The 17,268-nt window shown below is 33.9% G+C and overlaps 1 protein-coding gene across 3 annotated transcripts in view; it reads right to left on the bottom strand.

Annotated features, from left to right (window-relative positions):
* Positions 1 to 17,268, bottom strand: part of ADGRB3 (adhesion G protein-coupled receptor B3) — a 731,117-nt gene that overhangs the window by 306,201 nt on the left and 407,648 nt on the right. For all 3 annotated transcript variants that reach the window (XM_044253842.1, XM_044253861.1, XM_044253851.1), the window contains one exon: positions 2,815 to 2,917. In XM_044253842.1, the coding sequence (XP_044109777.1) occupies positions 2,815 to 2,917 (103 nt within the window). The remainder of the gene's footprint in view (positions 1 to 2,814; positions 2,918 to 17,268) is intronic.

Genomic DNA, 17,268 nt, shown 5'->3' with positions numbered 1-17,268 from the left:
TTCACATTTAATGAAGGTCAATATATTTCACTATAGGCTCCTTGATGATCTCTTCAATGGAAATAAGCTAAAATTAATTTATATATAGCATATTTTTATAAGATTGGTAATAAATACTAGGATACTCAACAAATCAGTTACAAATCCCTTCCCTCAGTGAGTAGTAAAGTATTTTACAAACTCTAATTTGGGCGATAAGCATTAGAAATTCAAAACAGGAGACCAAGGGCTGTATGTATTCTATGGAAGAAGTGTGAAAGGTATTTATAAAATAAAGGGGATAACAAATAGCATGGAGGACAAGGGGTGTTAGAGAGAAGGGAATTTGGGTAAATTGGAAGGGGAGGTGAACCATGAGAGACTATGGACTCTGAAAAACAATCTGAGGGGTTTGAAGTGGCGGGGGGGTGGGAGGTTGGGGTACCAGGTGGTGGGTATTATAGAGGGCACGGCTTGCATGGAGCACTGGGTGTGGTGAAAAAATAATGAATACTGTTTTTCTGAAAATAAATAAATTGAAAAAAAAATAAAAAAGAAATAAAGGGGAGAAATGAGGGATCCCGCCACCCAGAGAAGCTCTGTTTTGTAGTTGTTAATTGGGCTAGCCTCTGAGGGCAGCTGGGCACCGCAAGCAAGGGGACAGTAGAAGCGTGTGAGAAGACTTGGCAATATTTTCTTCTCCAGCGTAAGCTTTTCTTCTTCCTCTCTTTCTCAGAACCCCTTTCAACAGATTTGTCTATTTTCTTTTGAATGGATGTCTTTTAGAGGGGAGATTATATTGTTTCGAAAATCTGGTCAACTCATACACTCAAAATATTGAAAGACAGCATCTTGTTCTAAGTGACCTGTGATAATTATCTCATTCTTATGTTCTGACTTTCCCTGTCACTCCAACTGTCTAGCTGGTGCTTAATAAAATATGTTGATGATGAACTCCGGTTTTCATAGATAAAAAGTAATTTTCTGTACATGGTTTATCTCCTTTGTAAATTGACTGGCAGAATCCCCAGAAGAGAAGTTTGACTCAAAGTTTAAATCTGTTAATTTCAAATAATTTGACTGAATTAACATTAGTGAGACAGTTTCATCAACACTACTGTTGAGGTTACTTGGTTACTCTTTCTTCAACTTCTGAAAAAAATGTCCTTCAGTTAATATGTTCTCTAAATTCTCAATAGTGACTTTATTTAGGAAAGTTTTGTTGATGTCCACTTACATAAGTGTTGTCTCCATAAAAATATGATATTCACTCTGACATCGTATTGCTTTTTCTTTTTAGCAAAGAATTCTGGGAACTAGTCATCTCTTCCTATGTTTCACTGAGGCTTACAACTGGTAGACATTATCATAATAATAAAAAACAAAAACATAAGTAAATAAATATTTTTAAACAAATTTTGAATGTACAAAAAAATAAGTTCTTTCTCAAAAGCAATGTTAAAGGAATTCCCAGTGTTCAGTGCAGTGATGAGATTAGGTAGAGATGAGATTATTCTTAGTATAAAGGAGGTAGATTTTATAGAAATAAAACACATTCTTAAAATTAAATAGAACTGGTATGGTCACATTTGGCAAAGCAGAAAAAGATCCAATAGTTTAAGTATTAGTTGTAATGTTTAAAAGTCATTACTAAGAGGTTTGAGATTTTCATTAAACAATCTAGGAAGCCTGAAGCATCTTAGAAAAAAGTGGTTTGCAGGGAAGATAATTGTCACTTTTTTATAAAACCAAAATTGGTTTTTTTTTTTTGGAAACCAGAAATTATAAAATAAGAGAGAAAGCATGGGTTTTGTAAACCAAAGGATTTGAGTATAAATTCTGTTTTGCCATTCATTAAATTTATCAATTTGGGAAGATGACATTCTGTGCTTCTGTTATTTGTATGTAAATGTCAGCTTCACAGAAATTTTGCAAGGAATTAAAAAAAAAAAAAACACCTGTGTAATGCAGCGCACGAGAGTGGCTCACTTTAATATAGGGAGTATCAAAGCATAATCAGCAGAGTCTTAATAGGAATCACTTTCCCTGTCCCTACTTATCAGTGATTGAAGCATTTCAAGTGAATATGTAAAGTATAAGAAATTTTAAATTTCTACAGAAGGAATGAGCAAGATTTAAAGAATTCCAATTGTGGTTAGATGGATTCAAGAAAGTGTTCTTGTCATTCTGGAATGAGAGGTTTAGGTTTGGATTACTGGTGTACCCAGGTAGTTTTAAGAAGTCTTCCCTGATCCTTGACCCAGCACTATCAAATGCCATCCCACCCATTCTCCTACTCTGGGGTACTCAGAAGTTAATTAGTAACCTTTGTATTATGTTTATAACTTCTATTGCTGCATGCATTTTACACCTACGTATATATGCGGCAGTCTCCCCCACCATGTGGTGAGACACGTTTTTATTCATCTTGGTCTCCTCTACTACTTGACTCAGAACCCAATAAAGATGTGAACATAGATGAACAATTTAATAATTATTATCCTAGATAAACTGAAGGGAATTTTATTACAGACAAAAACATAGGGTAATCTGGCATTTTTTAAAACAAATTTCTACATTTTTATAAAACTTGATAAAAACAGTATTTCAAACTACATAGTCACCAGAAATAGAGTTATCAAAAATGCACGCACATCACTTAGTATTTCCTGGCCTTTTGTTTCCATATAATATATATCTTCATGAAAATTACTTCATTTACAACCCTAAATAAAGTCTAGAAAAATGTACTCTGAACAAGTGAGTGACCGTTAACCTTTTTTTTTTTAAAGGTAAATACTATAAGCAACTCAACGCCACACGGGTGATACTTACATTAGCCAAATGAGCCAGTTCTATCTCCAGGAATGAATCCGTTGTTTTGGGTTCAGGCCTTATGGTGACCACGATGATTTTGGAATTGACGACAGTGTAATTTCTGAAACAGAGTAATTTTGATTAAAAGGAGAAAGGATGGATGACAAGTATGAATTCCTACTGCTCGGTACATGTTGGGATGCATGTTAAATAAATAAAGATACCCTAATTTATCTTAAGGAAAACAGAGAAACTGGGCAAACGGATTTAAAGCATGATACTAAAGAACTTCTCATGGAAAGCTATGGTTTATTTCTTCTTACAAATCCTATCTAGGACTAGAGAACTTTGGGGGGAGGGGAAAGCTAGTGCTGACTGTACCATTTTAGAGGCAGGGAGGATGAAAAAGCAGCAGCACGGACAAGCTTTCGATTCCTTGAATCTGATTCACCTCCAAGAGAGATGGATTGTGAATTCAAACCTTCAGGCAATCTTTAAATGAATATAATCCATGTATCTCAAGGTGGGCTTAACGGTTTTATTCTCCAGGAGACCCAATATTCTTCTTGTAAAGTGCTATCTTGGCGTTTTTTAGACTATCTCAAAATCCATTAAGATGAATGATTGGGATATGGTTCAGCATGAAAACAAGCAGAGTTGAAATATAAATAAATGCGGTTGCTAATCATTGACCATCATTCATTTCAGCAATAGAGATTTACAGGCCACTTCTTTATCTCAATATGCTCCATGTAAGGAATATATTTGCCTTTTGAAATATCTTACCAATTACAGTTCACTCACAAAGAAGTTTTAAATATATTTACAAGATACAAAAATTATCCATAAACATAAACATAAAACGGAACCAACTCTTTCTTGTACATATTGGTTTTTACTTAACATGTATAAAATGCCACACATCACCTCTTATTTAGAGATTTAAAGTTTAATTATGCTTTTAGCTATATATATTTCTTCCATCCCTTCTTTTTGACTTAAAACAAACAACAGAGCATGTCCTTCCACAGAACAGGTAATGTCCTGGGGAATTTGTAACAGGTATCAGAGATGAAGTAATTTAATTTTTCCCACTTTTTTTGTTGCTTAAAGTGTTATTTATAGATAATAAAATTCACCAATTTTAAGTGGGCAGTTTAATGCTTTTAGTAATTGTATACTACCATACAAGCACCCCAAATCAAGATAGACAACTGATCCCTTACCCTGAAACACTTTTCTTGAGCTCTTCGCATCTGATCCCCTCCTGTTCCCAAGGTTCCAGGCAACAACAAACATGTTGCCACTATAATCATGCCTTTCCTAGAATTTCATTTAAATAGAATCAAACAATACAAAGACCTTTGTGTTTGACTTAACTCACTTAGCATAATGTTTCTAAGATGCATCCATTTTGTTTCTCTTTATAGGTGAGTACTATTCCATAATATGGCTATAGCACAGTTTATGACCCACTCATCAATTAAGTAAATAACCTGTGGGTTACTTCTGATTTTTAACTTTAATGATTAGTACTATTCATATTTGGCTATTATGAATAATTGGTATATACACTTTCTACATAGACATGTGTTTTCATATGTTTTGGTATGGTATGTTAGGTATTTGGGTAAATACCTAGGAGTAGAACTGCTTGATCATGTGGTAAAAGCATGTTTAATTTTTTGCATAAATGTCACACTGTTTCCAGAAATGGCCATCCCATCAAAATCGTATAATTCGAATATTGTAGAACAATGTTGAACCTCACAGTATTTGTGAAAATATTTTCTCTAATGGGAAAAATGCCTGATATTTCACCAGAAAAAAAAAATGCTGACTCTGCCACCCTGAAGAATTTACTATATTTAGTAATACAGGAACTATAAACATATTTTGTGTTGGATAACATTTTTTATGTTCTCTCTCTGTGTGTATTCAGTAATGTCAAGTAACAGGTTCTTAAACACTCACAAGGCTTCATGGTATCTGGCCTAACAGTAAAAAGTAAAGAACAACTAAGTAATTGGACTTTATAAATTGGACTTTATATTTCTTAGGGGAAGATAGCTGCAAACAGAGAGGGCTGGTTAACTGTACTTTATTTCATTTAATACTAATGGAAGGTCAGTTGCATTGAGAATGATATAAGATAAGCTCTAAATGCCAAGTTCCCTTAGCAAATTTATTGTTCCCTAGTTCTCTGAGTAAAAGTGTTCAGGGGATCAGGAGAGAATAGATAGAATTAACAAAGCTGTGAGGTGATGCTGGGCAGTTAATTATATTAGCAGATATATTAGCAGATTAGCAGGATTCTCAGAGAATGACAAGGTGTATATAACCCTGGGTTGAGAATGTTTGTCTGTTGCCACCAAAAAAAATTATGGAGGTCCCCCCCAGGGAACAGTCCTGAGCACACAGATGCAAGTTCCTTTCCCAAATTAGCCTGAATATGTTTGATTTCTGGTTTGGTTACCTTGAAATAAAAATATTTACATGTCACTTTAATTCCTTTTGCCTCTTTATTCTGGTTCTATTTATAATCTCATTTCTTTGCTATAAATAAAACCCAGGTTAATTTAGTTCAATTGCTAAGTTTAATTTCATAAATGTTAGTTAAATTTGATGGTATACAAACATTTTATATTGTTTTAAAGTTGCCTAAGTGGTTCATTTACTAGAAAATACAGATGTGAGTATTCCAAACAGTAATTTATAATTCTGTCAAGACATTTATGAAGTTCTGTTTGTGTGTTTGGGCATGTGGGAATTCTGATCCTGGGAAACTGGGGTATAGAAAGCAAAGGGGCTAAGATGAGCAGCCTTCTGTAAGGTATGTTATTCTGGATCAGGTTTGCCATCTTTTCACCTGGCCTTGTGGAGATGACCTCTAGAAGACAAAGCCCACCTTATGACTTCTGCTGTGTGTGAACTTATTTAGAATTCAACTGGGAAAGGACGCATGCCAATATAATTATGCAGATGGATGTTCTCATCACATTCATGTGAGTACTCTCCCCCACCTTGTCCTACTAATATGTAACGATCTCTAGCACATCTATTAATGATATGTATGACTCCTTCTACACGATTATAAGTCCAATGAGGGCAAGATTTGTATCTAGCATTTATATATCCTCATTTGCATTATGCTTCACACATTTTAGTGCTAACACATGTTTAAATATCACATTAAATAAAAACATAATAAACAAAAATATCAAACTTTGGATCAAGTTGGATTAAAATGTAATGCCATTATCATGGCATTAAAATGCTTAGTGAACAAAAAATAAGCAAATTTACACTGTGCAGTGGGTCCCTTTTTAAAAAGTGTACAGTGTGTTAAATTATCTTTAATTTATTCCATCAATTTATTCTAATCTGCATAAGTGAGTAGCTGGCTCCTTATGTGCCATGTCAGGCTTTGTGATCTACTAATGCTTCCTGGCTGGGTACACATTTATATTCACTGCTAGGAAGGCAGCTCTTATAGCCAAATGGATTTCATGACTAAAATAATAAAGTTCTTTTCTGTTCTTGAGATTTGTACTAGTTAGTTTGGCTAAAACATTTAAAAATGTGTAGAGTTATTCATTCAAAGGAGACCCAAATTATTGGGTTATCACAATTGCTATTATAATATTATATTATATATTATATATTATATACTTTATAATATAGAATATATTGTTATAATATATAATATTATTATAACACAATTGTTAGTCAATTATTACAAAGGCTTAAGGCACTTCATGTATTTAAACCATATCTTAAAGAGAGTAAAAATGTGACTATAAAATGGAATGTAGCTGTTTACAAGAGACTCACTTTAGGTATAAGAACATACACAGGCTGAAAGTGAAAGATGGAAAATGATGGCCGTTCAAATGGTAACCAGAGGAAAGCAAAGATGGCCATATTTGTTATGGACAACTGGACTTTAAATAAAAAAAAACAAAAAAAGACAAAGAAGACCATTAAATACTGTTAAATGGACCAATTCACCAGGGAGATATAACAGTTATAAACATATACACATCTAACAGTAGAGCACTGAAATATATGAAGCAAATGTTGACAGAATGAAAGGGAAGAATAGGCAGTAACACAAATATAGTAGATTTCAATTCAGTAGCCCACTTTCAAAATGGATAAATCAACCACATAATACAGCAATAAGAAATAAAGGACATGAACAACACTAAGGATCAGCTGGATCTAACAGATATATAAAGAACACCCTACCCAACAACAGCAGCATATACGTTCTTCTCAAGTGCATATAGAGTATTCTCCAGGATAAATCACAGGTGATGCCACAAAAAGAGTCTTAACAAATTTAAGAAGATTGAAATCATTCTAACTATCTGTTCTGACCACAGTGGAATGAAGCTAGAAATCAAAGACAAAAAAGAAAAAACCTGGAAAATTCACAAATATGTAGAAATTAACTAAAATACTCTTGAACAATCAATGGACAAATCAAAGGACAGATCACAAGAGAAACTAGAAATATCTTGAGGCAAATGAAAATGAAAACACAACGTATCAAAACTAATGGGATACAGCGAAAGAACAAAGACAGAAATATATAGTGGTAAATGGTTCCATTTAAAAAGAAGAAAGATCTCAAGTCAACAACCTATTTTTTATATCTCACAGAACTAGAAAAAAAAAACTAAAACCAAAGTTAGTAGAAAGAAGAGAACAATAAAGATTAAAGCAGAAACAAATGAAATAGGGAATACAAAAATAATAGAAAATATCAACCAAAATAAGAATTAGTTGTTTGAAAAAAGAAATCAACAAAATCGGCCAACTCTTAACTCAACGAACTAATAAAAAAGAGAAAACTAAAATAACAAAAACCAGAAATGAAGAGAGGAGACCTTACAACTGATGCCACAGAAATAAAAATGATTACAATAAACTGTTATAAAACAACTACATGCCAATGAACTAGATAACTTAATTGAAATTCCTGTTAACATAAAAGCTATGGTCGGGACTGGAAGAGATTATGCTGAGTGAAATAAGTCAAGCAGAGAGAGTCAATTATCATATGGTTTCACTTATTTGTGGAGCATAACAAATAGCATGGAGGACAAGGGGTGTTAGAGAGGAATAGGGAATTTGGGTAAATTGGAAGGGGAGGTGAACCATGAGAGACTATGGACTCTGAAAAACAATCTGAGAGGTTTGAAGGGGTGGGGGGTGGGTGGGAGGTTGGGGTACCAGGTGGTGGGTATTATAGAGGGCACGGCTTGCATGGAGCACTGGGTGTGGTGAAAAAATAATGAATACTGTTTTTCTGAAAATAAATAAATTGAAAAAAAAAAAAAAAGCTACCAAGACTAAGATTCATGAAGAAATTAAAAAATGGAACAGACCTATAACTGGTAGAGATTTACTCTGTGATCAAAACCTTCGATAAAGCAGGAAAAAATATACAATGGAAAAAAGACAGTCTCTTCAATAAATGGTGCTGGGAAAACTGGGCAGCTATATGTAGAAGAATAAAACTCGACCATTCTCTTACACCGTACACAAAGATAAACTTAAAATGGATAAAAGACCTCAACGTCAGACAGGAATCCATCAGAATCCTAGAGGAGAACATAGGCAGTAATCTCTTTGATATCAGCCACAGCAACTTCTTTCAAGATATGTCTCCAAAGGCAAAGGAAACAAAAGCAAAAATAAACTTTTGGGACTTCATCAAAATCAAAAGCTTCTGCACAGCAAAGGAAACAGTCAAAAAAACAAAGAGGCAACCCACGGAATGGGAGAAGATATTTGCAAATGACAGTACAGACAAAAGGTTGATATCCAGGATCTATAATGAACTCCTCAAACGCAACACACACAAAACAGACAATCATATCAAAAAATGGGCAGAAGATATGAACAGAGACTTCTCCAATGAAGACATACAAATGGCTATCAGACACATGAAAAAATGTTCATCATCACTAGCCATCAGGGAGATTCCAATTAAAACCACATTGAGATATCACCTTACACCAGTTAGAATGGCCAAAATTAGCAAGACAGGAAACAACATGTGTTGGAGAGGATGTGGAGAAAGGGGAACCCTCTTACACTGTTGGTGGGAATGCAAGTTTGTGTGGCCTCTTTGGAGAACAGTGTGGAGATTCCTCAAGAAATTAAAAATAGAACTTCCCTATGACCCTGCAATTGCACTCCTGGGTGTTCACCCCAAAGATACAGATGTTGTGAAAAGAAGGGCCATCTGTACCCCATTGTAAAGCGGCAATGGCCATGGTCGCCAAACTGTGGAAAGAACCAAGATGCCCTTCAGCCGACGAATGGATAAGGAAGATGTGGTCCATATACACTATGGAGTATTATGCCTCCATCAGAAAGGATGAATACCCAACTTTTGTAGCAACATGGATGGGACTGGAAGAGATTATGCTGAGTGAAATAAGTCAAGCAGAGAGAGTCAATTATCATATGGTTTCACTTATTTGTGGAGCATAACAAATAGCATGGAGTGTCTGGGGAGTTAGAGAGAAGAAGGGAGTTGGGGTAAATTGGAATGGGATGTGAGCCATGAGAGACTATGGACTCTAAAAAACAATCTGAGGGGTTTGAAGTGGTGGGGTGATGGGAGGTTGGGGTACCAGGTGGTGGGTATTATAGAGGGCATGGATTGCATAGAGCACTGGGTGTGGTGAAAAAATAATGAATACTGTTATGCTGAAAATAAATAAAAAATAAATTAAAAAAAAACACAAAAAAAACGAAAAACCTTCCAACAAAGAAAATCCCAAGAACAGATGGTTTTGCTGGAAAAATTCTATCAAACATGTAAAGAAGAATTAACACCAATTCTTCTCAAACTTTTCCAAAACATTGAAGAGGAGGACATACTTCCAAACTCAGTTTATGAGACTGTCCTACCAAAATCAGAAAAAGATATAAGACGTGAAAACTACAAACTACAAAGCAATATTTCTGATGAAAAGAGATGCAACAAACAAATAAACAAACAAAAAACTTAACAAAATACTAGCAAATCAAATTCACCAACACATTAAAAATATCATACGACATGATCAAGTGGGAATTATTTCTGAAATGCAAGGATGGTTCAACATATGAAAATCAAATTAACATACCACATTAACTGAACACAGGACAAAACAACATGATCATTTCAACTGACGCAGAAACAACATTTGAAAAAAATTCATTTTTTGGGGATAAAAAGTCTTAACAAATTAGGCATAGAGAGAATGTATCTCAACATAGTAAGGACCATATACGAAAACCCCACAGCTAACATTTATAATCAATAGTGAAAAACTGAAAGTATTCACTATTAGATCAGGAATGAGGAAAGGATGCTATCTATTGACACTTTTATTCAACACAGTATTGCATTCTTAACCAAAGCAATCAGGCAAGAAAGAGAAATAGAAGGCAACCAAATGGCAAAGGAGAAGCAAAATTATCTCTGTTCAAGGTGAAATGATCTTAAGGTAGAAAACCTTAAATATTCCACAAAAAACCCTGTCAGAACTAATAAACAAATTTAGCAAAGTTACAGGATACAACATTTACACATAAAAATCAGTTGCATTTCTATACACTAACAAATAATCCAAAAAGTAAATTAAGGGAAAAAAATCTATTTATAACAGAATCAAAAAGAATAAAATACTTAAGAATGAACATAAGGAAGTGAAAGACTTTTAAGCTGAAATCAAACAAACAACCTTGCTGACAGAAAATCAAAGAAGACACAAATCAATGGAATGATGTCTCATGTTCAAGAATTTGAAGACTTTTTTTTTTAAACTACCCTCCAAAATTATTGTATCTATACTAATGCTAAACTTCAAGGGAACAACTTTGCTCAATAGACATAATGGTAAAATGATCAATCCATCAGGAAAGTAAAATAATCCTAAATCTGTGTTCATCTAAATAAAACTTGGTTAAATTAAAAAAAAAATTTGAAGACTTAATATTGTTAAAATGTTTGAACTATCCAAAGCAATCTAAAGATCAATGCAATTCCTAGCAGAAGTCCCAATGACACTTTTTTTACACAAATAGAAAAAAAATACTGAAATTCATATGGATTATCAAAACACTCTGAAGAGTCAAAACAATCTTTGCAAAGTATGACAAAGCTAGAGGTCTCATGTTTCCTTATTTCAAATACAAAGCTACAATAAGCCAAAACAATACAGTACTGGAATAAAGACAAGTGATAGATAAATCAACTGAACAGAACAGAAAGCCCAGAAATAAACCCTCTCATATGGGCTCAAATTATCTTTGACAATGGTGCCAAGGCAACACACAATGGGGAAAAGATAATCTGTTGAACAATTGATGCTGGAAAACCAGACATTCACATGCAAAGAATGGAATTGGACCCTTACATCATGCTATATAAGAAAATTAACTGAAATAGATTAAAGATCCAAACATAAGACTTGAAACTATAAAACTCTTAGGAGAAAACATAGAAAAAGCTTTATGACATTGAATCTGGCAATGATTGCTTTGCTATGATACCAAAAGTATAGGCAACAAAAGCTCAACTAAACAAAGGGTACCTCATCAAACTTAAAAACGTCTGTGCAGTAAACAATCAACAGAGTGAAAAGGCAATCTATGGGATAGGACAGAATATTTATAAGCCATATATCTGTCAGAAGGTTAATATTGAGAATATATAAAGAATCCTAAAATTTAACAACAAAAACAAACAATAGGGGGCGCCTGGGTGGCTCAGTGGGTTAAAGCCTCTGCTTTTGGCTGGGGTCATGGTCTCAGGGTCCTGGGATGGAGCCCCGCATCGGGCTCTCTGCTCAGCAGGGAGCCTGCCTCCTCCTCTCTCTCTCTCTCTGCCTGCCTCTCTGCCTACTTGTGATCTCTGTCTGTCAAATAAATAAATAAAATCTTTAAAAAAACAAACAAACAATAGGATTTTAAAAATGGGCAAAAGACTTAGGCATCTCTCTAAATATGACATAGAGATGGCCAACGCATATATGAAAAGATGCTCAACATCACTAATCATCAGGGAAATGCAACTCAAAACCACATTAAGATATTTCATACTTGTTAGGATGGCTACTATCCAAACAAACATACCAAAACATTAAAAAAAAAAGAAAACAGAAAATAATAAGTGTTGACGTTGTTGTGGAGAAATTGGAAGCCTTGGGCACTGTTGGTAGGAATGTAAAATGCTATGGAAAACAGTATGAAGATTCTTCAAAAAATGAAAAATAGAATTAGCATATGATGCAGAAATCTACTTCTGGATGTATATCCAAAAGAAGTGAAAACAGAATTTCAAAAAGACATTTGCACACCCTTGTTTATTACAACACTATTCATGATAGCCAAGAAGTGGAAGCACCCTAAATATCTATTGATAGATCATAAAGAAAATATGCTATATACAGATTGTGGAATACTATGCAGCCATAAAAGAAGAAAATTCTGTCCTATGCTCTAACAAAGATGAACATTGAAAACATTATGCTAAATGAAACCAGTCTCTCTCTCTCTCTCTCTCTCTCACACACACACACACACACACACAAGTAATGCAGGATGCCACTCATATGAGGTACCTAAAGTAGTCAAATTTTAGAAATAGAGAATCTCCAGAGGCTAGGAGGAGGTGAAAAAAAAAGGGTATTGTTGTTCATGAGTATACAGTTTCAATTTTGCAAGGTGAAAAAGTTCTAGAAATTTGCTGCACAATAAGGAATACTACTCTTCTGTGCATCTTAAGATGGGTAAATTTCATGATATGTGTTTTTTACCACATTAAAGGAAATGCACTGCACTGTTACAAATAAACATCAGTGGAGAGGACTGTGGAACTTATTGTGCAAATAAAGTATAATCAGATAAAGTTCAGTAAAGAGGTGTTAATGGTTTAATAAAAATTATTAAAATTACTATAGCCTCTTTCCATTTTTAGAATTATAGTTCATGTAGCTTCTAAATTGAGAGTTTTAATAACTGTTTAAAACCAGCTCCTCAATTTAAATACAACCAAAACAAAATAGATGACTCCATATAAACTAGGAACTGGGATTTCATCAAAATATTAAGTTAAATATATTTATTTTTAAAACTATAATCAGCTGATGGCTGCTGCTAAAAAGTAGGATGGGGCTAATTTAGAGCTTTAAAACGAATTAGAATTTTAGGTAGGTTTACTAAGGGATGTAACACCTAGAACTACGAAGAAGCTAAGTGATAAGAGATTTAAATTCACTTTCCAAAGGTATGGCCAAATTAAACTCAGATTTTTATAAGTAATATACTGAATGAATAATAATATTTCATAATATTAGTTATGCAAATTTGTTATGCTCATAGATAATTGTAATTTCTAGTGTCCTCATAATAGGATATTATAAAAAGATACAGGATATCACAAAACTACGAAATGTCACTGGAAACTCGGAATGAAGAGGCAAGATCCAAGGGTTAAGTCCTGAAACTGAAGAACAGGAGCTCTTTAAAGGACTCAACAATTTCAGGTTGATTGCCTTCAGAATGTATAGGTTTAAAAGTAATTACGTTTTCATTTTTTGATTATTTCTAATATAATTTAGTTCAATTGCTTTTCCCATTTGCTGTAATTCCTATAACATATGAACTCAAATGAGTTCCATTTGCTAAATGTGAAAAAAATTCCGTGTCATTTATCTTTATTAGGTTGGTGCACCTGACAGCAAATTTGTGGGGCTTTTGCATTATTGAAATTTTTTTTTCCTTTTCAAAAGATAATTTTCAAACCACTACTAGCTTGTGAGAACATAGCTCCTTTTTGGTTCATCTGTATTTTTCCTTGCATTTTAATACTATAGTGGAATTTGCATATAATTTTCATTAGATCTTTTACAATGTCATGAATGTTAATAGCTACATTAAAATGCTCTTTGTGTTTCTTTTTTTAAAACATGACTATATCTTCCACATGTCCTACAAGAAAACTATACAGTACTCCTATACTCAAAAGTAGTGTGATTTCATATAAAACTGGAATCTATTAAATGAATCAGAAAATGGACTGTTGACAACTGTTTCTTATGGATACACTTTTATCCCCCTTAGAGATAATTTCTGTACCATAAATTCTTAGAAGTGGCTGCATCAATGACAATGCATTTTTAAAGCCTCTTGATATTGCCAAACTGTCCTTCTAAAAGGTTATTACAGTTAAAAATCCTTCCGAGTAGTTTGGGAGCTTCTCAGCCAGTGAGAGGTTTCTAGTTTCTTGACTTGATTTGGGGATGTGTGCGGGAGGCTTTGCCTCTCCCAAAAGATCCTCTGGCCCCTGCTGGCCAGCCTTCATCCCAAAAATGGTCATGAGGGGCTGGGAAGAGTGATAGCCTCCTGCCCTGATGTCAGTAGCTTGGGTTGGGGCCACCAATTTGACCTGCAAGTATCCTTGAGTTTGCTCATACCTGGTCACCTTCTCCTTGACCGTAGGAGATTTTAGGCTTAAGAGCAATATGTATTCACACTAACACTGAAGTGCATTGTTTGTACTGCTCGAAGGAATCGATACTAGCACAACAGAGGAAGCAAGACAGCAGAACTCTCCTAGGTTTGGCAGAGAAGACTTGAGTTGGATTAGAACTCCGTCATCTACTGGTCACATAATCTTGTGTAGGTCACTGAACTAAGAAGGTGGTCAGTCTCTCATGTGAAAAATTAGAATTCTAGATGGTACTAACCTTTAAAGGACCTTGCAGCACTAATATCCTGGTTCTATGCTTTTTGACTATTGAAAATTATTCTAAGAGGGATAAAAGTGGAAGGCTGAGAACAGCACATATTTGGTTTGGACTTAAGTAGAGCACTTCAGTTGAAGTGACAATCTGAATATACCTAATTGTAAAAGGGAAGACAATAAAACAGCAAAATAAAAATTGGAGCTCAAACAATACTTGAATGCATATTAGGGCAAGAGAAGAAAAGAAATCTCTAAATGAAAGAGTCAACATGCGAAGTTATTTCTGCCTATGTATGAAGGGAAATTTCTAAATTATATCTATTCAAACATTACATTAAGTTCTCCTTCTTAGTCCCCATGAGAGAAATTATGCGAAGTATTGTTTTGAAAATGATTATATCAAAATATAAAATTTCTGGAAACTTAATAGCAAGCCTAAAATTATTCAGTGTATGGGAAACTTGGCTCTAATTGTTTCAACATACAATGAGTAAAATGATCACTCAGAAAAATGTGTCATGAAAATTTGGTAAATAACTAAACATAAAGAGCAAATCTGTGTATTTTTGCATGTTGAATTGAAAGATATACCTTTTTCTACTGGGTTCCATTCACATAGTCTAATTAATAAATAAAACAATAAGATATATGTATTTTATTCCTCTGTACTTATATGGCATGTACACTAAATTTCTATGTACCTTATTATCTTATAAAAATGGCTTATGTAGACTATTCGATCAATAAGAAAATTAATTATTCCAGTACATTTCTTGAACCCTTATTACTTACTAAGCTCTGTTCTGGAGTTTCAACAGTAGGAAAGATTTAAAAGAATTCAGACAGTAAAGTTAGCCAGGTTGCTGTTTAGTAAATATTTGTTCAGTGACTAAAACAAAGATATCACCCTTGTCCTTTAAAAGACTTATTCTTATTTAACAGATTTATCGTTGGTACAGTTACTAATTCAGCTTTATGGAGTAGTTTTTTGATAAGAAGAAGAAGTTAAAAAACAAGCCTGAGAATGCTTAGTTACATTATTTTACTATATAAAATAAAAGGAAGTGAGAAGTAAATGCTTATTTTTCTCCTTTGAAATAGTACTTAAACATTTTATTCTGAGTATTCCATTGTTATTATTTCTGGTCTAAATGTGAATATTGTTTCCCTATAGTCATTTACCTAATTATTTTATACATAGAATGTATGAGTGGATACACATTCATAAACTTTATATGAAGATTGTTAAGGGCTTTAAGCAAAATAATACATCAGAACTGCACAATTCTACTTTATTACAATAAAGATAAGGAATTTTTGAAGTTGGAAAGAACCTTTGAGTTCAACCATACAATATACATACAAAAAAGTCAATGACTTGCCCCCAAATTTGAATCTATTTGTGTCACAGGTGGTACTAGGGGAGCCACTGCTCTGGACTATTCCCTGCTTTATCCATTAAATCATTCCCAATATGCCTATTAGTCTACCCTAAATAAATTTTCAACACCCTTGACTTAAATTTATGGAACATGGAATAACCTGGCTAAGTGTGAGTGAATCCTATGATATTATGCAAAACAAGATTAATCATAATGCAACTTTGTTAGGCATGTGGGAAAAAATAATTCATAATCTGAAGTATTTTATGTTGAATATTTTGTTTGCATTCACTATATCCCTCAGCAGCAAATAGGGTGAATACTGCACACTGAGGTGTTTATTTATTTATTTATTTATTTATGTAGTGCTTATATTTCAAGGCTGACCTGAAGGCAGACAATTTCTGAGTGACTGGATAAGTTTATAAATTCTTTGTTATGTGAGCTTAGAATTAAAATCCAAGTCCTCTGATTTTAAGTTAGTGTCTAATCTAGAGTTCTTGAAAGATTAGCTTCTTACAAATGAACCCCCTATGAAAATATGGGTCTAACTTGGAGTATCTGTGTATATTGGACTTCAACACATTTCTTTTCAAAGGAATGGCATACACAACGTTAGAGGACATGTAAGTATAAATCTATTTTATCTGTAATTGTGCACACCAATGTGTTTTAACAAAACCAGTGGAAAAGTTCAGAGTAAACTCATTAGTTTTGAAAATCTGTTATTGGTAGAACAAAAGCAAACACAGACCAATTCAAATTCAGAAAGCCCGTATTCCATCCAGAGAAGAAGGGAATTAAAGAAAACTCAACCTTGCAGAGATGTCTCTTTGGTTGAAGGAGAGCCTGCGTTGCCGCTAGAGATTTACCGACTGTATTAATAATTTGCTGCACATGGAGAGATTTTCTCCAAAGAATCATGACTAGTCACTGCCGCTGCAGAAAACTTGGTTGCTTCATTGCAAGGCATTTTTTCTGCTGGACTGAACTCTAATTGTGTTTATTCATGAGACTATTTGTTATGCTCCTGGTATAACTATACACATCATTCACAGACTTTCCTCCCTAAAAACTTGAAGCTTTATTCATAAGGGTGTGAGTAAGAGCTCACTGCAAATGTGGCTATGTTTAACTAAAACAAAAAGCAAAAAAACTGGGTCTCCGTCATCCAGGAGTTGGGGTGGAGGAAACAGGTCTTCATGAGTGATATAGCATCGCTATCCAAGTAGGTGTGAATGAGGTTTTCAGTGAGATCCGGTAAAGTAGTTAAGACAATAGAGCAAATACATTAACGTTTATAGAATTACTATGTGTAATTGTTTCTTTTTA

Source organism: Neovison vison, chromosome 1 (assembly GCF_020171115.1).
Source record: "Neovison vison isolate M4711 chromosome 1, ASM_NN_V1, whole genome shotgun sequence".
Taxonomy (NCBI): domain Eukaryota; kingdom Metazoa; phylum Chordata; class Mammalia; order Carnivora; family Mustelidae; genus Neogale; species Neogale vison.
The sequence above is the reverse complement of the archived record's forward strand: the minus strand, read 5'-3'. Positions and strand labels throughout refer to the sequence as shown.